Below are 20,116 nucleotides of genomic sequence, written 5' to 3'. Positions count from 1 at the left end.
TTTCTCCACTAAATATGCATCCATAAACATAGTAGAGTGTAATTTAGCCTGTTTTCAATTTTATTATTTATTTTTTGTTTTTAATCTTTATATACAGCATCTTACAGCATAAATTTTTCTGGACTTTTGCTGTTGTTCAGTATTACATAGTATTTAAGACGCCTCCATGCTGTTGCATATAGCTGTATTTCATTTATTTTTACTGCTGCAGAGCGTGCCAGTATATGGAATAAGACAATTTAGCCCTTCTATTGTCGATGGGCATTTCAGTTATTTTCAGTTCAGACACACTTCTTAAAGATAAATACCTAGAGGTGAAATTGCTAGATCCTGCAGTATGCTGGTATAGCAAACCATTCCAAGGCTCAGGGGCAGCAGCGCGCACCCTCCAGGAGCAGAGGAGAGTTCTTTGTCTAGTGTGCTCCCCAACACGTGGCCCTGTCAAACGAGTTAACTTCTGCCTGTCTGGTGAATGTGGCATCCTTTCTGATTGTTAATGAATCAAGCGCCTTTTCAATAAACCACAGATACTTACTGGCCCTTTAGATTTCTTTCTGTGTGTGTGTGAAATACCTGTTCCAGTCATTTACCCATTGCTGGAGTCGATTCTTTCCCTTCTCGGTTTGCAGGAGTTCTTGCATTTCCTAGCAGTTTTATTTGTGGTAACTATCTCCTCCCACTCGGCGGCCTGCCCTTCCACTGCCTTCCCACTTTGGAAAGTCAGGGTGGCCGACAGCAGCCTCTCGGAGACGCCACTGTCGCATTGGTTTCCAAAATTCGGGCCCTGCCGGTACCGTCCAGGACGCGGGTGGTCCTGGCCCGCCCCGCCCGGCGCCCGCTGTGTTGCCCGCGGTCGCCAGGGCAGCGCCTCACGGCGACTGCGACAACGCGGAAGGATGCGGGGTCACCGGGGTTGCGGTCACCGAGGAGCGCCGCGCAGGTGACGGGTGGTGGCCTCCCGGGACGGCGGTAGGTGGCATCGCCTAGGAGGGGGAAACGGCTAGGGCTGGGACTGCGGGAGGGGACAGCAGGAGACCACAGGAGCAAACCGGATCGGGACAGAAACTCAAAGAAGTCAGTGCGAGAGCCTTGGGGCCGCGGGCGGAAAGCACGCAGGGCGGCCGCGGCCAGGCCTGGCAGGGCCGACGCCCCCGTCCCAGGACAGCCCTGTTCTCGGTCGCCGAGGCAGGTGAGGGCACCGGCCCGCGGCCCTGTCACTTCCTGGACCCTGAAACGCCCCTTGCGGCGGGTCTAGTCCCTCGGAAACAAGCGCAGGTGGAAAACAACTCGCACGTCTCTGAAGGGGCAGCTTCCGGCCTCTTCCTATCAGGGCTCCCTTTTCTTTACCATTCATCCTGGGGAGCTCAAGAGGGTCCTTTTCACATCCAGAAGTTTGTTTGTCGCCGTGCTAGTGAACTAGACCTACGGTCTTGCAGGGATCCCTGGGGAAGTGGCCGTTTCTTAGTCCCTAGATACCATCAGATACAGCCCTGTCTTTCTGTTTACTTAGACTGATCCTCCTCTGTTGGTCAGAAATTTCAGTGGCACACCGTTTGTTTGTTTGTTTGTTTGTTTGTTTTCCTGCACAATAGTACCAGAAGCCCACACTGATTAAATTTAAAACGCCCCCTTACTAACTTACTCAGGATGTCAGCTTTTCCTTCTTCAATCCCATGCTTTTAAAAGATCACGCTCCACAGAAAACTTGGCTTTTGTAGTATTTAGCTTTGGGTCTTTCATACTCTCCTGAATTTCATCAATCCATTGATGACAACAAAATTACCTTCTATGGTCCCCATTTTGTTATTTATTAATTCCAAGAAACGCTTGTCTATCTCATTCAAGAAGAGAAATTAAAGGGACTGAATTATTTTATGAAAGAGTAATTCTAAATTGAATTGTAATGATTATTTTAAGCTTGTTCTGCAAGCTTCCAAATTCATTGACCTTACACAGTAAAACCAATATTTCTACAAACTTTTAGATAAAATGTGTTATGTATTAGTTAGTATTTGATAGGTTTGCTGCTTTCCAAAAAATTATCCTTAAAAGCCACAATCTGTTTATCAGTATTAAAACAACAAGGCAGGAGGCAGAATGCAATATACATTTTTTAAATAAGAGACTTAATACAGCAAATCACTCTGTAAAATTACACCGTAATATATTAGTCTACCAACAGGGGGAACTGTGACTTAAATAGAAAATCACTTCGTGCCTATTTTACCTTTTGTTTGTCACGTTTGTTAAGGCGCTTTCTTTCCTCCAAGGAGTTGGTAATGTTCCTTGGAAACGTTAGCAGCAAGGTCAACATTCTAAGCAATCCTAGGAATAGGAATAAGGTCATGTTATTTAATTAAAGTTAGGATTTGCCAAAAGAGCAAGAGCAAGTCATTAAAACAAATTTTGTAATAATCTCTAAGAGGGATGGCTTCTGTTATCTGACTTACAGAAAAAAACAATGGCATAAAGGCAGTCAAACAGAAGACAGACCAAAATAGAAATACTAGGTAGACATGAAAAGAAGCACAATTTAAAAACATCATCTCCTCTCGATTCCATCTGAACACAAAGCACCCTCTCCATGGGTCTTTATAATAGCCTTAGACACAGCCAGAGTTCCCTGGGAATCACCCCCTTAGCAAGCTGTAAGGGACTCCAACTAACTCTTACCTGTTATTCTGCCCCATCCCCCCACCCCCATCCAGCTTTCCCCAGGACAGCATCCCTGGCAGGTGGAACTCCAGCCTCTGCTTTGAATCACTTAGTGGCAGAATTCATAAGTCCATGGACTCTTTTAATGAACAACTTTAATCATTATGATGGGTTATTTTTAATATCGAGCTGAGATTGATCTCTCTCTATATGTCCACCTAAATTAAACTCTCCTATCTAGTAGCAATCTGAGTATCAAAAGAATCTTTTCCAAACAATGTAGTCAGCCAAAACAGGTATAGGAACAAAACAGGTTCCCACTTACAATTCCAACTATGGAAATCACCCTCCTATCTCTTTTTACTGTCCAAAGGGTAGACCCTAAACCTGTTTTATTCTATCCATGAATGCTACTGAACAGGGCCTGTATATATTGTTGCCCTGTATGTTTGAAATAAGGCTGTCAAAGAACTGTCCACAATTAACCATGTGGCTATTTCCAGGCTTGTTGGTAATAAGCCCTTGAAAACTAGAAATAGGAACTGCTTCCCAGCAGCCATTTATTTACTCAATAAAACTGCATTTGATTACTCAGGCTGTTTATGAACTCTGCAGCTCTACTTCAGATGTGTTTCTGCAGAGAGAAAAATAGTTTTCTCCAGGAGACCTTTTTCATACACACAAACAGGTGTATACAAAAGCCTGCAATACAAGGTTCTCTTACTTAAATTTTTGATTAACATTGTCACTAAGGAGATTTCCATAGTCATAGAGTAAACAAATATAATTTTTTTTAGGTACTGTTTATGAACCACAACTTTAAACATCAGCCAACTGCTCCTATCAACAAGAGTATCCCCTGTTGATTTTGTATTTTTCAAGATGAGTGACAGTAAATTCATTCCCAAGATTTCTATTCGTTCTCCTATCCATCATGCCAATTTAAAGAGCCAGTCCACAGACCCAGCTTTTAAGAAAGAAAACATACAGCTGATTTCAAGAGACTCCTTGGAATCTGATTCAGAAATCCTCACTCAAGAGGTTAAGTCCCGGCCTGAACTTGAGGACCGACACCAGGACAATGATATGGAGCCTGACAGTTTAGAGGATGAAAGCCTGAGTGAGACAGAAGAGGAAGCAAGCAGAAGAGCAGCTCAGATGGCCAGCGAGGAAAACCTCCAGACCCAGGACAATGGTGCCAGTGACAGGTGAGGAATTGGCTTCTCTAAGATGATAATGGGTTCTAAAACGTGTTGTTGAATGAAACTGATGCCATTCCTAGGAAGAGTCAAGGCAGGCTCCCTTAATGAGTGCCTTATGATCATGTATGAGACAGGTCTTCGAGCACCCAGTGATAACAGCTGGGCACCATGCTTTTTGCCATGTTCATTTTTTAAATAAAAAAAAAAAAAAACTCAGTAGGTGTTAGTAAGTGTACTTGAATTGCTCATATTCTTTATTTCTTGTCCATAAACCAAGTATCTCCATTATTATGACCTCGCCTTGCAGAAATCCTAGAAAGCCTGGCATAGCAACATGACTCGGAGTCAGATGGTCTTGATTTGGTCCAGGAACTGCTGTTGAATGTATAATTTAGAATACATCACATAACTCTTTCCATTTCACTTTTTCTCATCTGTCAAATGGTCTGGCCCATCTGTCTCATAGGATTGCTACAAATGTCAATAAAGTACAAATAAGTGAGGGTTGAAGTCTATTCAGCCCATTTCTTCAGAGCTAGTAGAGGTCTGCCCCACAGGGCTTGTATGATCATATAAGGATTTACTCTAAAAACTAGTATTTATGGAAGTTAACCTTATGCCATTAGCTACCAAAAGAATGTAAGGGAATATAAAATAATGCAGTGATATTCCTCTGTTTTAATTGAAGCGTTAAATCCTATGATAGAGCACAGAAGTTAAAAGTACTGATTTGAAAGGGGTTTTAGTGTGGTGGTGACGGGCATAGAGTCTGAAACAGACCACTTGGGTCCAAATATTGGTTCTCTCATTTGCTAGCTGTATGACCTTGGCCAAGTCCACTTAATGACTCACCTCTGCACCTCAGTTTCTTCACCAGTAAAACTCGGATAATAATAATAGTTACCTCATGGAGTTATCATGAGGCTAAAATAAACTAATACATATAAAGCATTTAGAACAGTGAATGGTTCTTTATAAGTTATATTGTGTTAGGTTTTTTGAAAATAATGGATGCAATTTAAAATAGTATGCACTTAAAAAATGTACACAAACCTTATGGTCACTCTGTGTGTGTGTGTGTGTATATATATATTTTTTTTGAGACAGACTCTCACACTGTTGCCCTGAGTAGAGGGTGGTGGCATCAGCCTAGCTTCTAGTTTAATGATAAACTATACAACCTAGAGCTAGAGTGGGTTATAGCCCTTGTACTTGGCTATATAGTGCTACATACATTGAACATTAGGATGACCAGTTCCCACTACAAAGGAAAACAAGACTGAATAATTGAGCCAATTAATGCTTCTGAAATATTAGTTTAATATTTATAATATTTAATACAAAATAACTGTTTAATTATTTGCCCTTTTTTTTTGAAACAGTCTATGTCGCCCTCAGTAGAGTGCTGTGGCATCACAGCTCACAGCAACCTCAAACTCTTGGGTTTAAGCGATTCTCTTGCCTCAGCCTCCTGGGTCTCCGGGACTATAAGCGCCCACCACAACGCCCAGCTATTTTTTGTTGCAGTTGTTGTTTTTTAGCTGGCCTGGGCCAGGTTCGAACCCAGCTCCCTCAGTGTATGTGGCTAGCACCATCACCACTGTGCTACGGGCGCCGAGCCAATTATTTGCCTGTTTCTCTGCCTTACTTCAATCGTGGAAACCTTTCTTTGGTGTATTGTTGCTTGAGTCTGAGTAGTTTATGAGCCATGAAATAGACAAGTAAATTGATCTCAGACTCTCAGTATATTTGTTTTTAATCTGAAATTAATATGGGGGTACAAATGTTTACGTTATACTGTTTTCATTTCTCAGGAAAGTTGTTCGAGTTGCAGTTGAGGCTTTCAAGAATCTCAATATTAAGTAAGCTTTTATTTCTGTAAGGTAGATGGAATTCTGGGAATTGTAGTTCAAAAAAATTAGAGCCTTGCTTTCAAAAAACCTAGGAAAATTTCTTTCTTCTTCCTCTTATTGCAATAACTTTAAAAGCTGCCTGACAAATCACTTGAGCCTTTCTCTTATGTTTTGATGTTTCTAGAACCTCCTCAAAGCAATTACTCCCTTGTATCTCACCAAAGTCAAGCCATAGTTCAATATTATATGGATGAGAGAAAACCTTTTACTTAATGGAAATTGGAGTAGCATTGACTGTAGTGAATGAATTAAGAGTGGAGAGAAAGAAGGTCTTCATGTGATAATCCTTAAACCCCACTCCAGCACTGGCCTTATGACACTAAGCATTCACAAAGAAAGAGATCAATGTAATTCCTAGAGCATTAGAAATAACCTCTTCAGTACTGGGGCCTTCTTAAACCTTGTATTAAAAAGAAAAAATCAGACAGCAGCCATACAGTACTGTGTATGTGTTTCATAAGGTCTTGTTTGCAGGAATACTTACATAATTAGCTACCATTTATAGAACCATTTGCTTTATGTATACTATCTCATTTATCCTTACAAGGGGCTCTTAGATAAGCATCATTACCCCCATTTTGCAAATAAGGAACCAAAGCTATAATAGTTGTGTAGGCGTACATAGTTACTAAGTAGCAGAGCCAGAAACTGAACTGAACTCTCTCTTAACTCCAAAACCTGAGCTTCTCATTGTAAGTATCTAGCTAGGTAATTGAGGGTTGATCTGGTAAAGGATTCCATTTTAATATTTAGTAAAAATTAAAAATACAAGAATTTTGATTTGGACTAAACTGAGGCCAGAGTAAATATGCACGTAAAATGATAAACTTACGGAAAGTAATAAGAATTTTTAAAAGTATTGTGTCCTTGGAATAGACAAAAACTGTGTTTCCCATTGAGGCTTGACATCATAGTAGCCTTTATTCTTTAGCACCTCTCCTGGGAAACAGAAATATTTTCATGCAGTGAGGTCTGCAAAGCTTTCCTCTGTCCTTACTTGAGTCTATAACGTCCACAAAAAGGCCTGTATCCATCTAATAAACCATCTCGCGTTAGATATTAGAGGGAGGGAGGTAAGCATGATGAGGAATTACTAGTTAAATTGAGTATTCAGAATTGTCTGAAAGTAAAAAAGAGACTCAGTCATCATAATCTGCATTTTTATTGTGTGGTGGTGTATCAGTTTTTCTCTCAAATGCTTCCATGTGTGTTGTTTCTGATTAATCATATGAGATCCAGTTGAAGTATCAAATGATAATTTCTAGGACTTGAAGAGCTGCACTGTGTCACCAAAGAGACAGTCTGTGAGCAGAGACTTAGTGAAAACAAAAACTTTAGAATTTTAATTTTCTCCCATATTTCCTAGGGCCGTTGTGTAGAACATACTGGAAATATTTAAGCTAAGGCTAGACTACTATCTCTCATGGGTGTTATAGAGATTTTTTGGTACTGGTTGGGAGATTAAAGAAGACATTTGAGGCCAATTCTAATATACTAGGATTACTGAGAACATTCCAGGAGCCTCCACGAGTCAACTTTCATTCCTGTTGATTACTAACAACATTCATCCATCCTGTTTTCTATTGTCTTTTATTACATTGTTTTTCAATTCAGGCCATTGGTTGGCCAACCTATTCCAATACATCATACTACATCCCATGTTCTAGGGGTTTCCACACAGTTTTTTGGGAATAGCTACTAGATTATTTATTTATTTGTGTTTCTTTTTTTGAGACAGATTCTCACTCTATTTCCCTGGTAGAGTCTCGTGGCATCATAGCTCATAGCAACCTCAAACTCTTGGGCTCAAGCAAGCCTCTTGCCTCAGCCCCGCAAGTAGCTGGGACCACAGGTGCCACCACATCTGGCTAGTTTTTCTGCTTTTAATAGAGATGAGCTCTGGCTCTTGCTCAGGCTAGTTTCAAACTCCAGAGCTCAAGCAACCCATCTGCCTCTGCCTTCCAAAGTACTAGGCCCATTTTATTTATTTCTAATGACATGGAAGTAGTTACATCACAGAAGTTACTTTTTGTTGCAAGTATTAGTCATTTCTGTTTTATGTGCATTCATTCACTCACAAAGTATGCTTTGGTTAAACCCTGACACACTCCTCAGAGCAGGCATGGTGCCATCGTAACAGATGAGCAGTCAGAAGGAAGAGAAGAGTGTGTGTAAGCATGAATTGTGTCTATTAAAGGCAGAGTCCCCGCCAGAAATGCTAAAGTCGTTGTGACTCCTGGGGCTTACTGCCCCCCAAAGACAACCACCAGTTCCTTTCTAGGTTGTTCCAAATTTGGGCTGTATTATTGTGCTAAAATAAGTGAGTTTGAAACCTCTCAAAGTGTGACAGACACAAATCAGTGTCTTTATCAAAAATATCAAGAAGATTGTAACCAAGTTATTTATAGCAATTATACAATTTGGATAATTCCAACCAAAGCCCCTTCTTTTCATTTAACAACATATTTGTGGTTACAAAATAATCAGATATTTGTCCTGAGTTCTTATTAGTACATAAAGGGATGGTTCAATTCATGATCTTTATGTCTTCATTTCTTTCTACTGCCAAGCTTGAAAATATACAAAAACTGATTAGTATAATTTTTGAATGTATTGCATTTAGACTAATTTATTTTCCCAATACTTTTATACATTGCTGGGTTTTGCATGACAGGCCTAATCTATCTAATAAAATAATAGACTCTTAGAGCTGTGAGGGCTCTTCTGGGGAGCATCTTCCCCTTATTGCACAAAGGAGGAACCTGAGACCTAGAGTGGTGAAGAGACTCACCCAAGTGCATATTGCTGCTTACTGGCAAAACCTGGGTTAAAACTCAGGTGTCAAGACCTGTCTATTGCTTTTCCTATATCACAGCTACCATGAAACTTTAATGCTGTTAATATCTGGCATTTCGAATATAAGAAACTAAAGAAAATATAAGGAAATTTTATAAATCTAAGTCTCTGCCTCTTAGCTACTATTTTGGAGAATGAAAGGAACACCCACACCTTCCATGGAAGATGCCTGCATTAGTATTGTAAACCCTCACTGAATGAGAGGAATTATGTTTCTAAATACTGTTCACAAGCATTTCCCTTGTGAAGATGCAGCCTTGGTCTCACCTAACATAATCTTAATAGACGTGAGGTACTAGAATTTTACATAGCAATTACTAATATGTCCTCTTTAGATAATTTATTTTCACTTCACTCACAGATTGCCCTTGAATCAGGTCTGATACTAACAAGAACTCAGGACAGATATCTGATAATTTTGCAACCACAAATATGTTGTTAAATGAAAAGAAGGGGCTTTGGTTGGAATTATCCAAATTGTGTAACTGCTATAAACAAAATTCACTAGATCACGATCCAGTCGCCTCCCTTTAGTGTGTTTCTGTAGACGTTCTTTGGTCTTCATCTCCTTAAACATCTTTTTTCTTATTTACATTGTTTAATATTTTGCCTGCATTAAGTGACATTCTCTGGGTTACACAGTATAAATAACCTCCAAGAAACCTTACAAGGATATTTGTAGAACCATTTTATTTCATACTTGCAAATGAGAATTTTTAATCTTTTGGATTTATTTCATTTTGTTTACTTAAAAGCCATTGATAAGAAGATTAAGATGAGCATAGAATTTAGAAATCCTGGTAAACAATAGTCAATTTTATAGTTCTTTAAAGAAGCACTAAAAACTTCACACTTAAATGAAAATGAATTTGCTGTTCATAAACATAAAAGATTTAATGGCATATAAATTGAGAATAATTATTCTGTTGAAAAGGATTAAATTAAACCTAAATCAATAATAACATGTGCAGTTTCAATTTAACTGCCTACTTTAAATAAAGTGGCAAATACATAACAGCTAAATGATTAATAGCAATGCTTTTATTCACCTCTCAACAGGCAAAATGGCCAGTTATTGAATATTTTATTGTGAGTGCAAAAGATGTTAATTGTACTAGGAACATGCTCCAATTTTAGTAATTTTTTGATTGAATACAATACTGAATATGAGGCTGCTCATTAAACGGAGATTTGATTTTATTTTGTTTGAAGATACCACAGTAAGCAATCAAATGTGGTCCATTAAAGCCAGCAAATATCATGGCATATGCATGTGAGATGGTCCCCCACCCGTTTTTTCTCTGCCTCCATTTCTAACCTAGGCATCTGAAGAGGAGAACCGGCATCTGTTGTCTGAATGGTAACAAAAGAGTTGTGTATTCATTGTCTGTGTAACCTTTCTATCAAATGGGGAGGAAGAGAGGTGCATGTTTTGTGTGTAGATCATTACTGATGAAAGGGCACTTCACACTCATTTTGTCCCAGTGTGTTGACCTGGACCACAAAAACACAATTGAGCTTCTAAGCACATGAGCTCAGTACAATGGGGTTCTTTAGTATCATGTTCTATTTCAGCCATTAGATTTGTTTCTGTGAAGTATTACAGTTTCCATGCTCATGATTTTGCAAAATACAACCTCTTGTTTCAACATATGGTTTCCATCTAGAAAGAGGAAAACGGGGCTGTTCTAAGACAGTCATTGCTGGGTAAATGGTGTGGCAAAATTAAAGTTCTTAGAAGAGCCACGTTTTCCAACTTTACCTTTGCTTGTACACATTCATACAGTTTCTTTGGTTCGAAAACATGATCCTAAACAACTCATTTTCTCTGTTTATTTTCTTTTTTAATTGTTTGGGATTCAATGAGGGTACAAAGAGTTAGGTTACACTGATTGCATTTGTTAGATAAGTCCCTCTTACAATTGTCTCCTGCCCCTAAGAGGTGTGCCATACACCGTGACCTCCATCCCACTTCCTACTACCCTCGCCTTCCTCTACCCCCACCTTGTATTAGCTCATCTACTGCCTTCATATTAGAATTGAGTAAATTGGATTCTTGCTTCTCCATTCTTGTGATGCTTTACTAAGAACAATGTGTTCCATCCCAATCCAGGTTAACACAAAAGTTGTAAAGTCTCCATCCTTTTTAATGGCTGAACAGTATTCCTTGTGATATTTATACCACAGCTTGTTAATCCATTCCTGGGTTGGTGGGCATTTAGGCTGTTTCCACATTTTGGTGATTGCAAATTGAGCTGCAATAAACAGTCTGGTGCCAATGTCCTTATGATACAATGATTTTTTTTTCTTCTGGGTAGATGCCTAGTAATAGGATTGCAGGATCAAATGGGAGGTCTAACTTGAGTTCTTTCAGAATTCTCTATACTTCCTTCCAAAAAGGTTGTATGAGTTTGCAGTCCCACTAACAGCATAAAAATGTTCCCTTCTCTCCACATCCACACCAGCATCTGCAGCTTTGAGACTTTGTGATGTGGATCATTCTTATTGGGGTTTGGTGATATCTCAGGGTAGTTTTGATTTGCATTTCTCTCATAATTAGGGACGATGAGCATTTGTTCATATGTTTGTTAGCCATTCATCTGTCTTCTTTAGAGAAGGTTCTATTCATGTCTTTTGCCCAGTGATATATGGGTTTACTGGCTCTTTTTTGTTGATTAATTTGAGTTCTCTGTAGATCCTAGTTATCAAGCTTTTGTCCAATTCATAATATGCAAATATCTTTTCTCATTCTGAAGGTTGTCTGTTTGCTTAGGTTGTTGTTTCCTTAGCTGTATAGAAGCTCTTCAGTTTAATTAAGTCCCATTTGTTTATTTTTGTTATTACAATTGTCATGGAAGTCTTCTTCATAGAATCTTTCCCCAGGCTATTATCTTCAAGTTTTTTTCTCATACTTTCTTTGAGGATTTTTATTGTTTCATGCCTTAAATTTCTCTGGTTTGTTTCTAAACCCTCTGTGTTTTCTGGGTTCTACTGAAAACATCAGTAGTGCTGAAAGGACTAGATGGATTATATATATGTAAAGGCAGAGAAGTATGACCTGCATTTGTAGCGTGTGATATTACTTCTGCAGCCATTTAAGAACAGAAATGTGTTGAGGCTAGAAATTACAGCTTTTTCATAAGGTCTAAATAATTTAATTCTCCTTGTTTTATCTTATCGTCTTTCAGCAGTTGTTAAAATATTTCATCCTCTGTCAACACTGCCATTTCTTAATCCTATTTCCTAAATTATGGTTCAGATATTCTCCACAGTGCCTCAGTCATGACTAAAACATTTATTCTTAAAGATAAGATTTCATTCTTTCAGCCCATCAAGGTACCACTTAGTGCATCACCAGACAACTTTGTGCTCTGGAAATAACTGAAGCCCTGGGGAAGACAGAAGTCAAACCTTGAATCCCTTGAGATCCATCATCAGGAAACACAATACCCAACAAAGTTATGTCATGGTGACTGAATGTAACACACAGCAACCAAAGATCAATGGTAGAGCTCACTGACTTACATTTTCATGACTAGTTTTTGCAGAATCCTTACTCTATGCCAGGGTCATAGTTCTCTGCACTTACGTATATTAACACCTAATCCTTTCAGCAACACTATGAGGTAGGTTCTATTTATTATCCCTATTATTGATGAGGAAATGATGGCTCAGAGGTTAAATAACTTGCCCATGTTTACCCAGTATGGTGGAACCAAGAATTGAATGTGGGCAGTTGAGGACCTTTGTCTTTAAATGCTCTTCCATACCATTTCTCAGAACCAAAATACTCCATATCATTATTCAGAGGAACAAAGTACCCCAAATATTACATATGACTGAAGAAGGTCTCTTGCCAAGACTATAGACATAACACCATTATCAACTGATGTTGGTTAAATACTATGACCAGCTTGAGTCCAGCAGATTTCTTAGCATAACTGCACAAATGGAAACAGGGAATCCATTTCCTTCAATCACTGAATGCTATCTAACTTTAAAAAATAGTAGGCATTATTCCATTATTGATTCTTTTGTGAGTCTATCATAGGATCATAGAATAGTGGTGCTAGAATGAACTTTGAGATATTAGCTATCAATTAAATGCAGAAATAAGTTAACGGGTTTGCGGTGACAAACAGGGTTATGCTCTCCTTTTTGAAATGTCCACAGCATCTATATTTATTTCAGCATCTAAATCACTAGTTGATTACTGTACTATAGTTGGTGCATAAAGCCTATCCTCGGCTAGAGAGTAAGATCCATCAGCCTGCTTCTTTTTTCTAGTACCTTCTGTGCCTGATATTGTGCCTATATACAGGGAGGTGCTCAATGCATATCTGTTGAATGGCTGACTCCCTGATCCATTCACTAACTGCCACATGCATGACACTGTGATGAGCCTATTTCACTGTTACCTGTGAGAATAACTGCAAGATATTGCAGACTGCTAGCCTCTGTACCCTGGCCCACCACTTGTTAGCTCTGTAACCATGGGAGACTTGCATAAGCTCTCTAAGCTTGCATAAGCTTTCATTTCCTCATCTAGTAAATGGTTGTAATAATAGTACTTCACTCAGCTTTGTTCTAAGGAAAAAAATTGAAGACTTACTGCAGGCATTCCCTAGATCCATACAATGATGTGTGCTATCTTTACACATCCCACCACAACTGAGTGGAAGAACAGTGACCTGCAGCGTTGTCCCCCACAACTGTCCCCAGTCAGTTCTGCTCTGAACAGTGCAAAATAGAAAACTATCCGTTCTGAACTTCCCAAAAAAGGCTTTAAGCCTCTATAGATAATTCCTTCCAGAAACTCATCACTTTATCCAAAAGTATTTGTCTTACAAAATCTTTGCTAATTAAACTCTCAGGGTGTTTAGTTAAACCCAAAGTCCTTTACAGAGTCTATAAAGTCCTTCAAGGTTTGACTTCTGCTTAACCTATGTAGCCCTCAGCCTTCCATCCTCTCTCCCCTCTTTTACCTAGAGTTTGTTCTGTGAAAGCACAACATTCTCTCTCCTTTTCACTCCTTTGTACATTCTGTTCCCTCAGGGTGGGGTACATTTCCTGGCTTTCTTAGCCTCAGGTCTGAGCTACACCATTGCTTCTTCCGGAAAGCTTCCCCCAGCTCCCAAGACAGGATCAGATGTCCTCCACAGATCATCCTAGTCCCGATGGCCTGATGGTCCTCATCACTCCAAATCATCAAATGTTTCTTTCTTTCCTGGTCTGTATCCCTCCTTAGGCTGGGAGTTCACTACTGCACCATTTACCACATATCTCCCAGCTTAGTACGCACTCAATATATAATACCTGTTGAATCAATGAGTGAGCACACGAGTAAGGAAAGTTAAATTCAGTTTTGTCTTTTAACATAGAATGAATATGAGAAAACAGCCCCTTTCTTCAATTAGAAAGAAATCATTATTTACTTGAAGATAATAATTGAGTTTGCTTCAATCACCTGAACAACTGCAGTTGAAACTTATGTTTAACTCAGTACAAAATAAGCCCTAAAAAAAAACATTCCTTAATTTGATCTAATGCAAGAAGCCTCTGCATGTTCAGATTCTAATTCATTACTGTTTTTAAAAAAATAAATATTAATAGCTATGTTTGTGCTGACTAGAGTATTTTAGAGGCACAGTTATTTATTAAAGAGGCATTTGACTCTTCTGTCCACAGTCCAATGCAGCAGTCTAGAGTGAAGGGGAGGGAAGCAAGGATCACCCACAGTTCCTGCTGCCCACAAATTTATCCAGGTGATCTTTATCATCAAGATTACTGTGGTAAAAAATTAAATAAGCACTTTAAGGTACCTTCACTCATGTTGATCCTTATGCAGTCCTGAGAAATAAAATAAATGCAATTTATTCCTATTTACTGGCTGGGAGATGACATGATTTCCCAACTGACAGATAACTCAGGTAGTGACAGACCCAGACCTGGAGCCCAGGTCTCTGTGCCCTGTTGGACTATACCATGTCCCATGCATATACCCATGACCCTAAGGGCCAAGTGAAAGCCAAGGCTGAGGAATACTGTGAGTTTATATAACGTTTTCCCAGTGACATCACATGGGAAAAACCTCCCCATCACAGCCCCAGGTGATCCCACAGTGTAAGACGTGGTGAGGCATACAGTTAAGTGTCCAAAACATTTCCTGGCAAATGTGGACCATTCCCATTTTGCTGGAGAAGAGGTATTCTCTTCTCTTGTTTGAAAAGGAAAAGCACACAATTTTAAGAAGTTTCCCATCTTAAAAATTCAAGATGACAATTTAGCAAGGCATGGGAGTTTTGGCTTTTTGCTCTAGGTTTTTGCTTTACATCAAATCAAAGAAATCTAAGCCCACATTAAGAAGAGTAAATTAACCTTAGGGGGACCATTAGTTTGTTTACTCAGAATAAAATTATGTCCTCTGTAAATGGGAATATCAAATAACATAAAAAGCCTAGGAGATTTACATTTTCTTTTTGATTAGAGGATTGCATCTACTGTACTCAAGGAAGGAAAATCTCTCCCATTTAGCTTTTGAAGATCAAGGAGGCCATTAAATATGCCGTATTACCAGCATTTTTCCCCCCTTTTTAGGTTAAGACTAGGGGATGCTTTATAGATTGAGATTGTCATGGGGAAAGGAGGACTTCATTTGGGTTCATAGGAACTGATTATGGATAGGCTCACTTCCCTCAGGCAGGACCATATGCTTAACTTTTTATTCAAATAGGGCTCTCCTACAGCTCCAAGTGCTCTCTGACCCGCCTGCTAAGTTTTGTGTGCATAGACCTGACAGCACACGTCTACACACCTTTCAGTCAGCCATGGCCTGATCTGAGTCTAAGCCTTGAGGATATTTCTATAGTACATTTGATAAACATCTGCAAAGACAAAAATGGAGTGAAAAGTACAATCACCGAGAAAAAGGATAAATCTCTATATAGGTATTCAGTTGGGATAAAATCACTTTCCTCCCCACAGGAGGAGGCCCAGGCAACAACCTACATTCCCCTTCCTAAGGTAAATAGCCAAATGTATGAGGAGCTTAAAGACAGGGATGCATTCTGAGAAATGAGTCATTAGGTGATTTAATCGTTGTAACCATTGCAGTGTGCATTTACACACGCCTAGGTGGTGTGACTACTACACACCCGGGCTGTACTGCCTGCTGCCCTTAGCTACAAACCTGTATGGCATGTGACTGTATTAATATGGCAGGCAACTATGACATAGTGTAAAGTGTTTGTGTAAACACATCTAAACATAGAAAAAATACGGTAAAAAATAATAGTGTAAAAGATAAAAAATGGTTCACCTGTATAGGGTGTTTACTGTGAATGGAGCTTGCTGGACTGGAAATTGCTCTGAATGAGTCAGTGAGTACACTGAAGGCCTGGGACATTACTATACACTACTGTGGACTTCATAAACTTAGTACACTTTGCTACTCTAAATTTATTGCATGATAATAAATTAACCTTTCTTTAACATAATTAACCTTTCTTTCTTCAATAATAAATTGCCCAAGCTCACTATAATTTTTATACTTTATAAACTTAAAATTTTTTAACTTTTTGATTTAAAACAGCTTAAAATGCAAATATTGGACAACTTTACCAAAATAGTTTATTATAATAATAAACTAATATAATAATTCTATAATAATAAACTAATATAATAATTCTAATTCTTTATATTCTTGTTGTATGAGCTTGTTTATTTGGAATTTTTTTACATTTTTACTTTTTAAACTTTGTTTAAAATGGAGACACAAACACACACATATTAGCTTAAGAGCTACACAGGGTCAGGATCATAAACATTAATATCACTGTCTTCTACCTCCATATCTTGTCCCATTGGAAGGTCTTCAGGGATAATAACATGCACAGAACTGTCATCTCCTCTGATAACAATGAGGACTTCTAGAATAACTTCTGAAGGAACTGCCTGAGACTATTCTACAGTTACCTGATTTTTTTTTCAAGTAGAAGGCATACACTCCAAAATAATGATAAAAAGTATAGTATGGTAAAGACTATGTTAAACTCAGTCCAGTGGTTTATAATCATTATCAAGTTATTATTTACTATACATAATTGTGTTGCCATACTTTACTTTATATGACTTGCAGTGTGATAGTTTGCTTACACCAGCACACCACACAGGTAAGCAGTGTGTTGCATTACGATTGTGTGTAGGACTATGATGTCACTATGAAATGGGCATTTTTGAGCTCCATTATAATCTTATGGCCTTAACTAAAACACCATGGTTCAGCTAAAGTGTGAAATACAGTTTTATCTTCGCCAGCTGAAATACCAAATCACCATTGGTGTGCAACAGTAACTGCATTCTTTGCATCATAGTGATTCAGTGGTTTAACATAATAGCTATTTCAAGTTGCTTTCTGGTATTTAGAAATTGGCTATTCCTTGTTCTTATTCCCTATTTCAATGAACTTGGATAATTAAGACCTTTTGCCCCATGTGTAGTATGTGGGTCTAATCTGAGCCTGGGCTCCATCTCTAACATACAGATAGTAAAAGGAAAATAAGAGAGGAAAGATTGAGATGATTTCAAATAAAATGGTCTAATGAATACAATGAGTGAGTTTATTTTGATTAAGGACTTGCCTTTTTTTTCCTGCTTTGTGCAGACAACAACCAATACAAGACAAATACTCAGACCTCCGATATGACCCAAACTGGAAGAATAAGGAGGAAGGGCAGCTGCTGACTGCAGGAGCATTGCCAGAGTCTACAGACAGCTCTTCAGAAAACCTGCCTTTGGACCCACTATACCCCTCCAAGGAGCCCTCAATGGAACTCCCAAAGGATAACGGCGAACAGAAGAGGACTCCACAGAGTGTAGCCTCCTTACTTGGTAGTGAATTTTTAAGCCCAAGCTATGAGCCTGGCATCCATCGCAGCAAGCCCTCTTATGAGCTGAGTGACAGTGACCTGGAGGAGAAGTCAGTCAGCAATGCCTCTCAGTATGTGAAGAGTTCAAGTTCACACAACGAGGTTTTCCTGCCAGGATCACGTGGCACTCGGCGGAGGAAGTCCAAACAATATTTTGTGGAAAAAAACAAGCTGACTTTGGGATTACCCACTCCTAAACCAGACTCCTACCTTCAACTTCACAATAAAAAAAGGGGGGAAATTCTCCTAGAACAGGTATGTAGTGGAAACTTGAAAATCTCTTCTGAAACACTAAGATAGAATTTGCATTTTTGTTTGAAATGGCTAGATGTCACGTCCTCTGGGTAGAGACTTCTAGTAAAACAAACACTTCTGGTAGCATACCCTGTGTTGCTCATGCTTATAGAATGAGAGGAATTATTCCACAAATTCTTTTTTTCTTTTTGAAATTCGGGCTGCAATCACTACATGTGACCCTAAGCAGGTAAATGAATTTTTGGAATCTCAGTTTTTCTTTTTATTTTTAATTGTTTTGTTATTTTTAAAAAAATTTTATTTTATTATTATTATTATTTTGGTTTGGGATTCATTGAGGGTACAAAGAGTTAGGTTACACTGACTGCATTTGTTAGATAAGTCCCTCTTATAATTGTCTCTTACCCCCAAGAGGTGTGCCATACACCGTGACCTCCCTTTCCCTCTCCCCTCCCCTCCCCTCCCCCTTTGTACTAAGTCATCTACTGCCTTCATATTAGAATTCAGTAACTGGATTCTTGCTTCTTCATTCTTGTGATGCTTTACTAAGAACAATGTGTTCCACTCCGATCCAGATTAATACAAAAGATGTAAAGTCTCCATCTTTTTAATGGCTGAATAGTATTCCATGGTATACCTATACCACAGCTTGTTAATCCATTCCTAGATTGGTGGGCATTTAGGCTCTTTCCACATATTGGTGATTGTCAATTGAACTGTGATAAACAGTCTAGGGCAAATGTCCTCATGATATAATGTTGGGGGTTTTTTATTGTGGATATATATCTAGTAACGGGAATGCAGGATCAAATGGGATGTCTAATTTGAGTTTTTTCAGGATTCTCCATACTTCCTTCCAAAAAAACTGTATTAGTTTGCAGTCCTACCAGCAGTGTAAAAGTGTTCTGTTCTCTCCACATCCACACCAGCAACTGCAGCTTTGAGACTTTGTCATGTGGGCCATTCTCGCTGGGGTTAGGTGATATCTCAGGGTAGTTTTGACTTACGTTTCTCTGATAATTAGGAACAATGAGCATTTCTTCATATTTGTTAGCCATTTGTCTGTCCTCTTTGGAGAAGGTTCTATTAATCTCTCTTGCTCAGTGATGCATGGGATTGTTGGACCTTTTTTTGTTGATTATTTTATTCCACAGATTCTTAAAAGTAAAATAAAAGCCGTCAGTGGTTTATAATGCTGTAATTGTTCTATCCAAAATTCTCCGTTTGTGGAACCACAGAATTGTTTCAAAGAGTGTATTCCAAAAAATACAGGACTAAGCATTCCATTCCCTATGTTAATTGCCTTTGTTTCCAACATAGATCTGGTTTTCAACCTTTTTTAATGGGCCAACATGTTGGGGGTCACATGACACACTCATCAATAACCACAACTCACATCCAGAAGTGATTTCTCAACTGAAGATCGTATGGTAGTGGGAGGAGAGCAGAGCACAACGTGGGGTATTGTTTTTTACTGTTAGCCTTTTCTATGGTCCTGTGCAAATGATATTAAGTGATTAAAGCTTAGCCTTTTCATCTTTAAACAGGAAAAATAATAAATGTCCTCTCTTCCTCATCTAATAATTTTGAGGGCAAAATCTACCTCAAATGATGTATGCAAAACCTTTTGGAGCCAATTAACTTAGCTCTACTTCATGGGTGCACAAAAAGATCTTATTAGGCCGCCTCCTAGTAGATACACCCATGGACACAAGAAAAGTGTCTGCCTGGATCATACAATCCACCACGCTTATTTAAAATTCATCACCTACTAATGTGGGGTCATTTTGAAATGCCAAGGAGAGGTTATTATGTTAAATGCAGATGCCCTTAAACTTATTCCAAATCCCAACTGGTGTTATTTAGTGTACTCTAACCTGTCCTAACCCCTAAGCATTTTCTGATGGAAGAAGACAGATATATTCATGCTTTTTCTTGATTCATTAACCCCCTCTATGGTTTTAAAGGATGAAGTCACAGTGATTTCATAGAGTATTTTTCTTTTTATTATGCCATGGCAAAAACTTTAAGTTCTTGTGTTGTTCCTTGAATGAGTCATTAACCTTTTCTACCACTTTCTCCAGATCCAAATGTATAACTGCTAATTGTTAATTGTATTCAAAACTGTTCCTTCACTATTTTCCCAACATATGTATGTTTCCTTCCTATTAATTTTTTTTTTTTTTTTTTGAGACAGAGCCTCAAACTGTCGCCCTGGGTAGAGTGCCATGGCATCACAGCTCACAGCAACCTCCAACTCCTGGGCTCAAGCGAGTCTCCTGCCTCAGCCTCCCAAGTAGCTGGGACT

At 38.8% G+C, this 20,116-nt stretch overlaps 1 protein-coding gene across 1 annotated transcript in view; it reads left to right on the top strand.

Annotated features, from left to right (window-relative positions):
• Window positions 1-3,537: 3,537 nt before the first annotated feature.
• The window catches only part of JHY (junctional cadherin complex regulator), a 51,171-nt gene continuing 34,592 nt past the window's right edge, over window positions 3,538-20,116 (top strand). The window contains exons 1-2 of the mRNA XM_003796796.2: window positions 3,538-3,863; window positions 17,289-17,808. Of these exons, the coding sequence (XP_003796844.1) occupies window positions 3,538-3,863; window positions 17,289-17,808 (846 nt within the window). The remainder of the gene's footprint in view (window positions 3,864-17,288; window positions 17,809-20,116) is intronic.

This window comes from Otolemur garnettii, unplaced genomic scaffold, assembly GCF_000181295.1.
Source record: "Otolemur garnettii isolate 467f Iridium unplaced genomic scaffold, OtoGar3 scaffold00108, whole genome shotgun sequence".
NCBI lineage: Eukaryota > Metazoa > Chordata > Mammalia > Primates > Galagidae > Otolemur > Otolemur garnettii.
The sequence above is the reverse complement of the archived record's forward strand: the minus strand, read 5'-3'. Positions and strand labels throughout refer to the sequence as shown.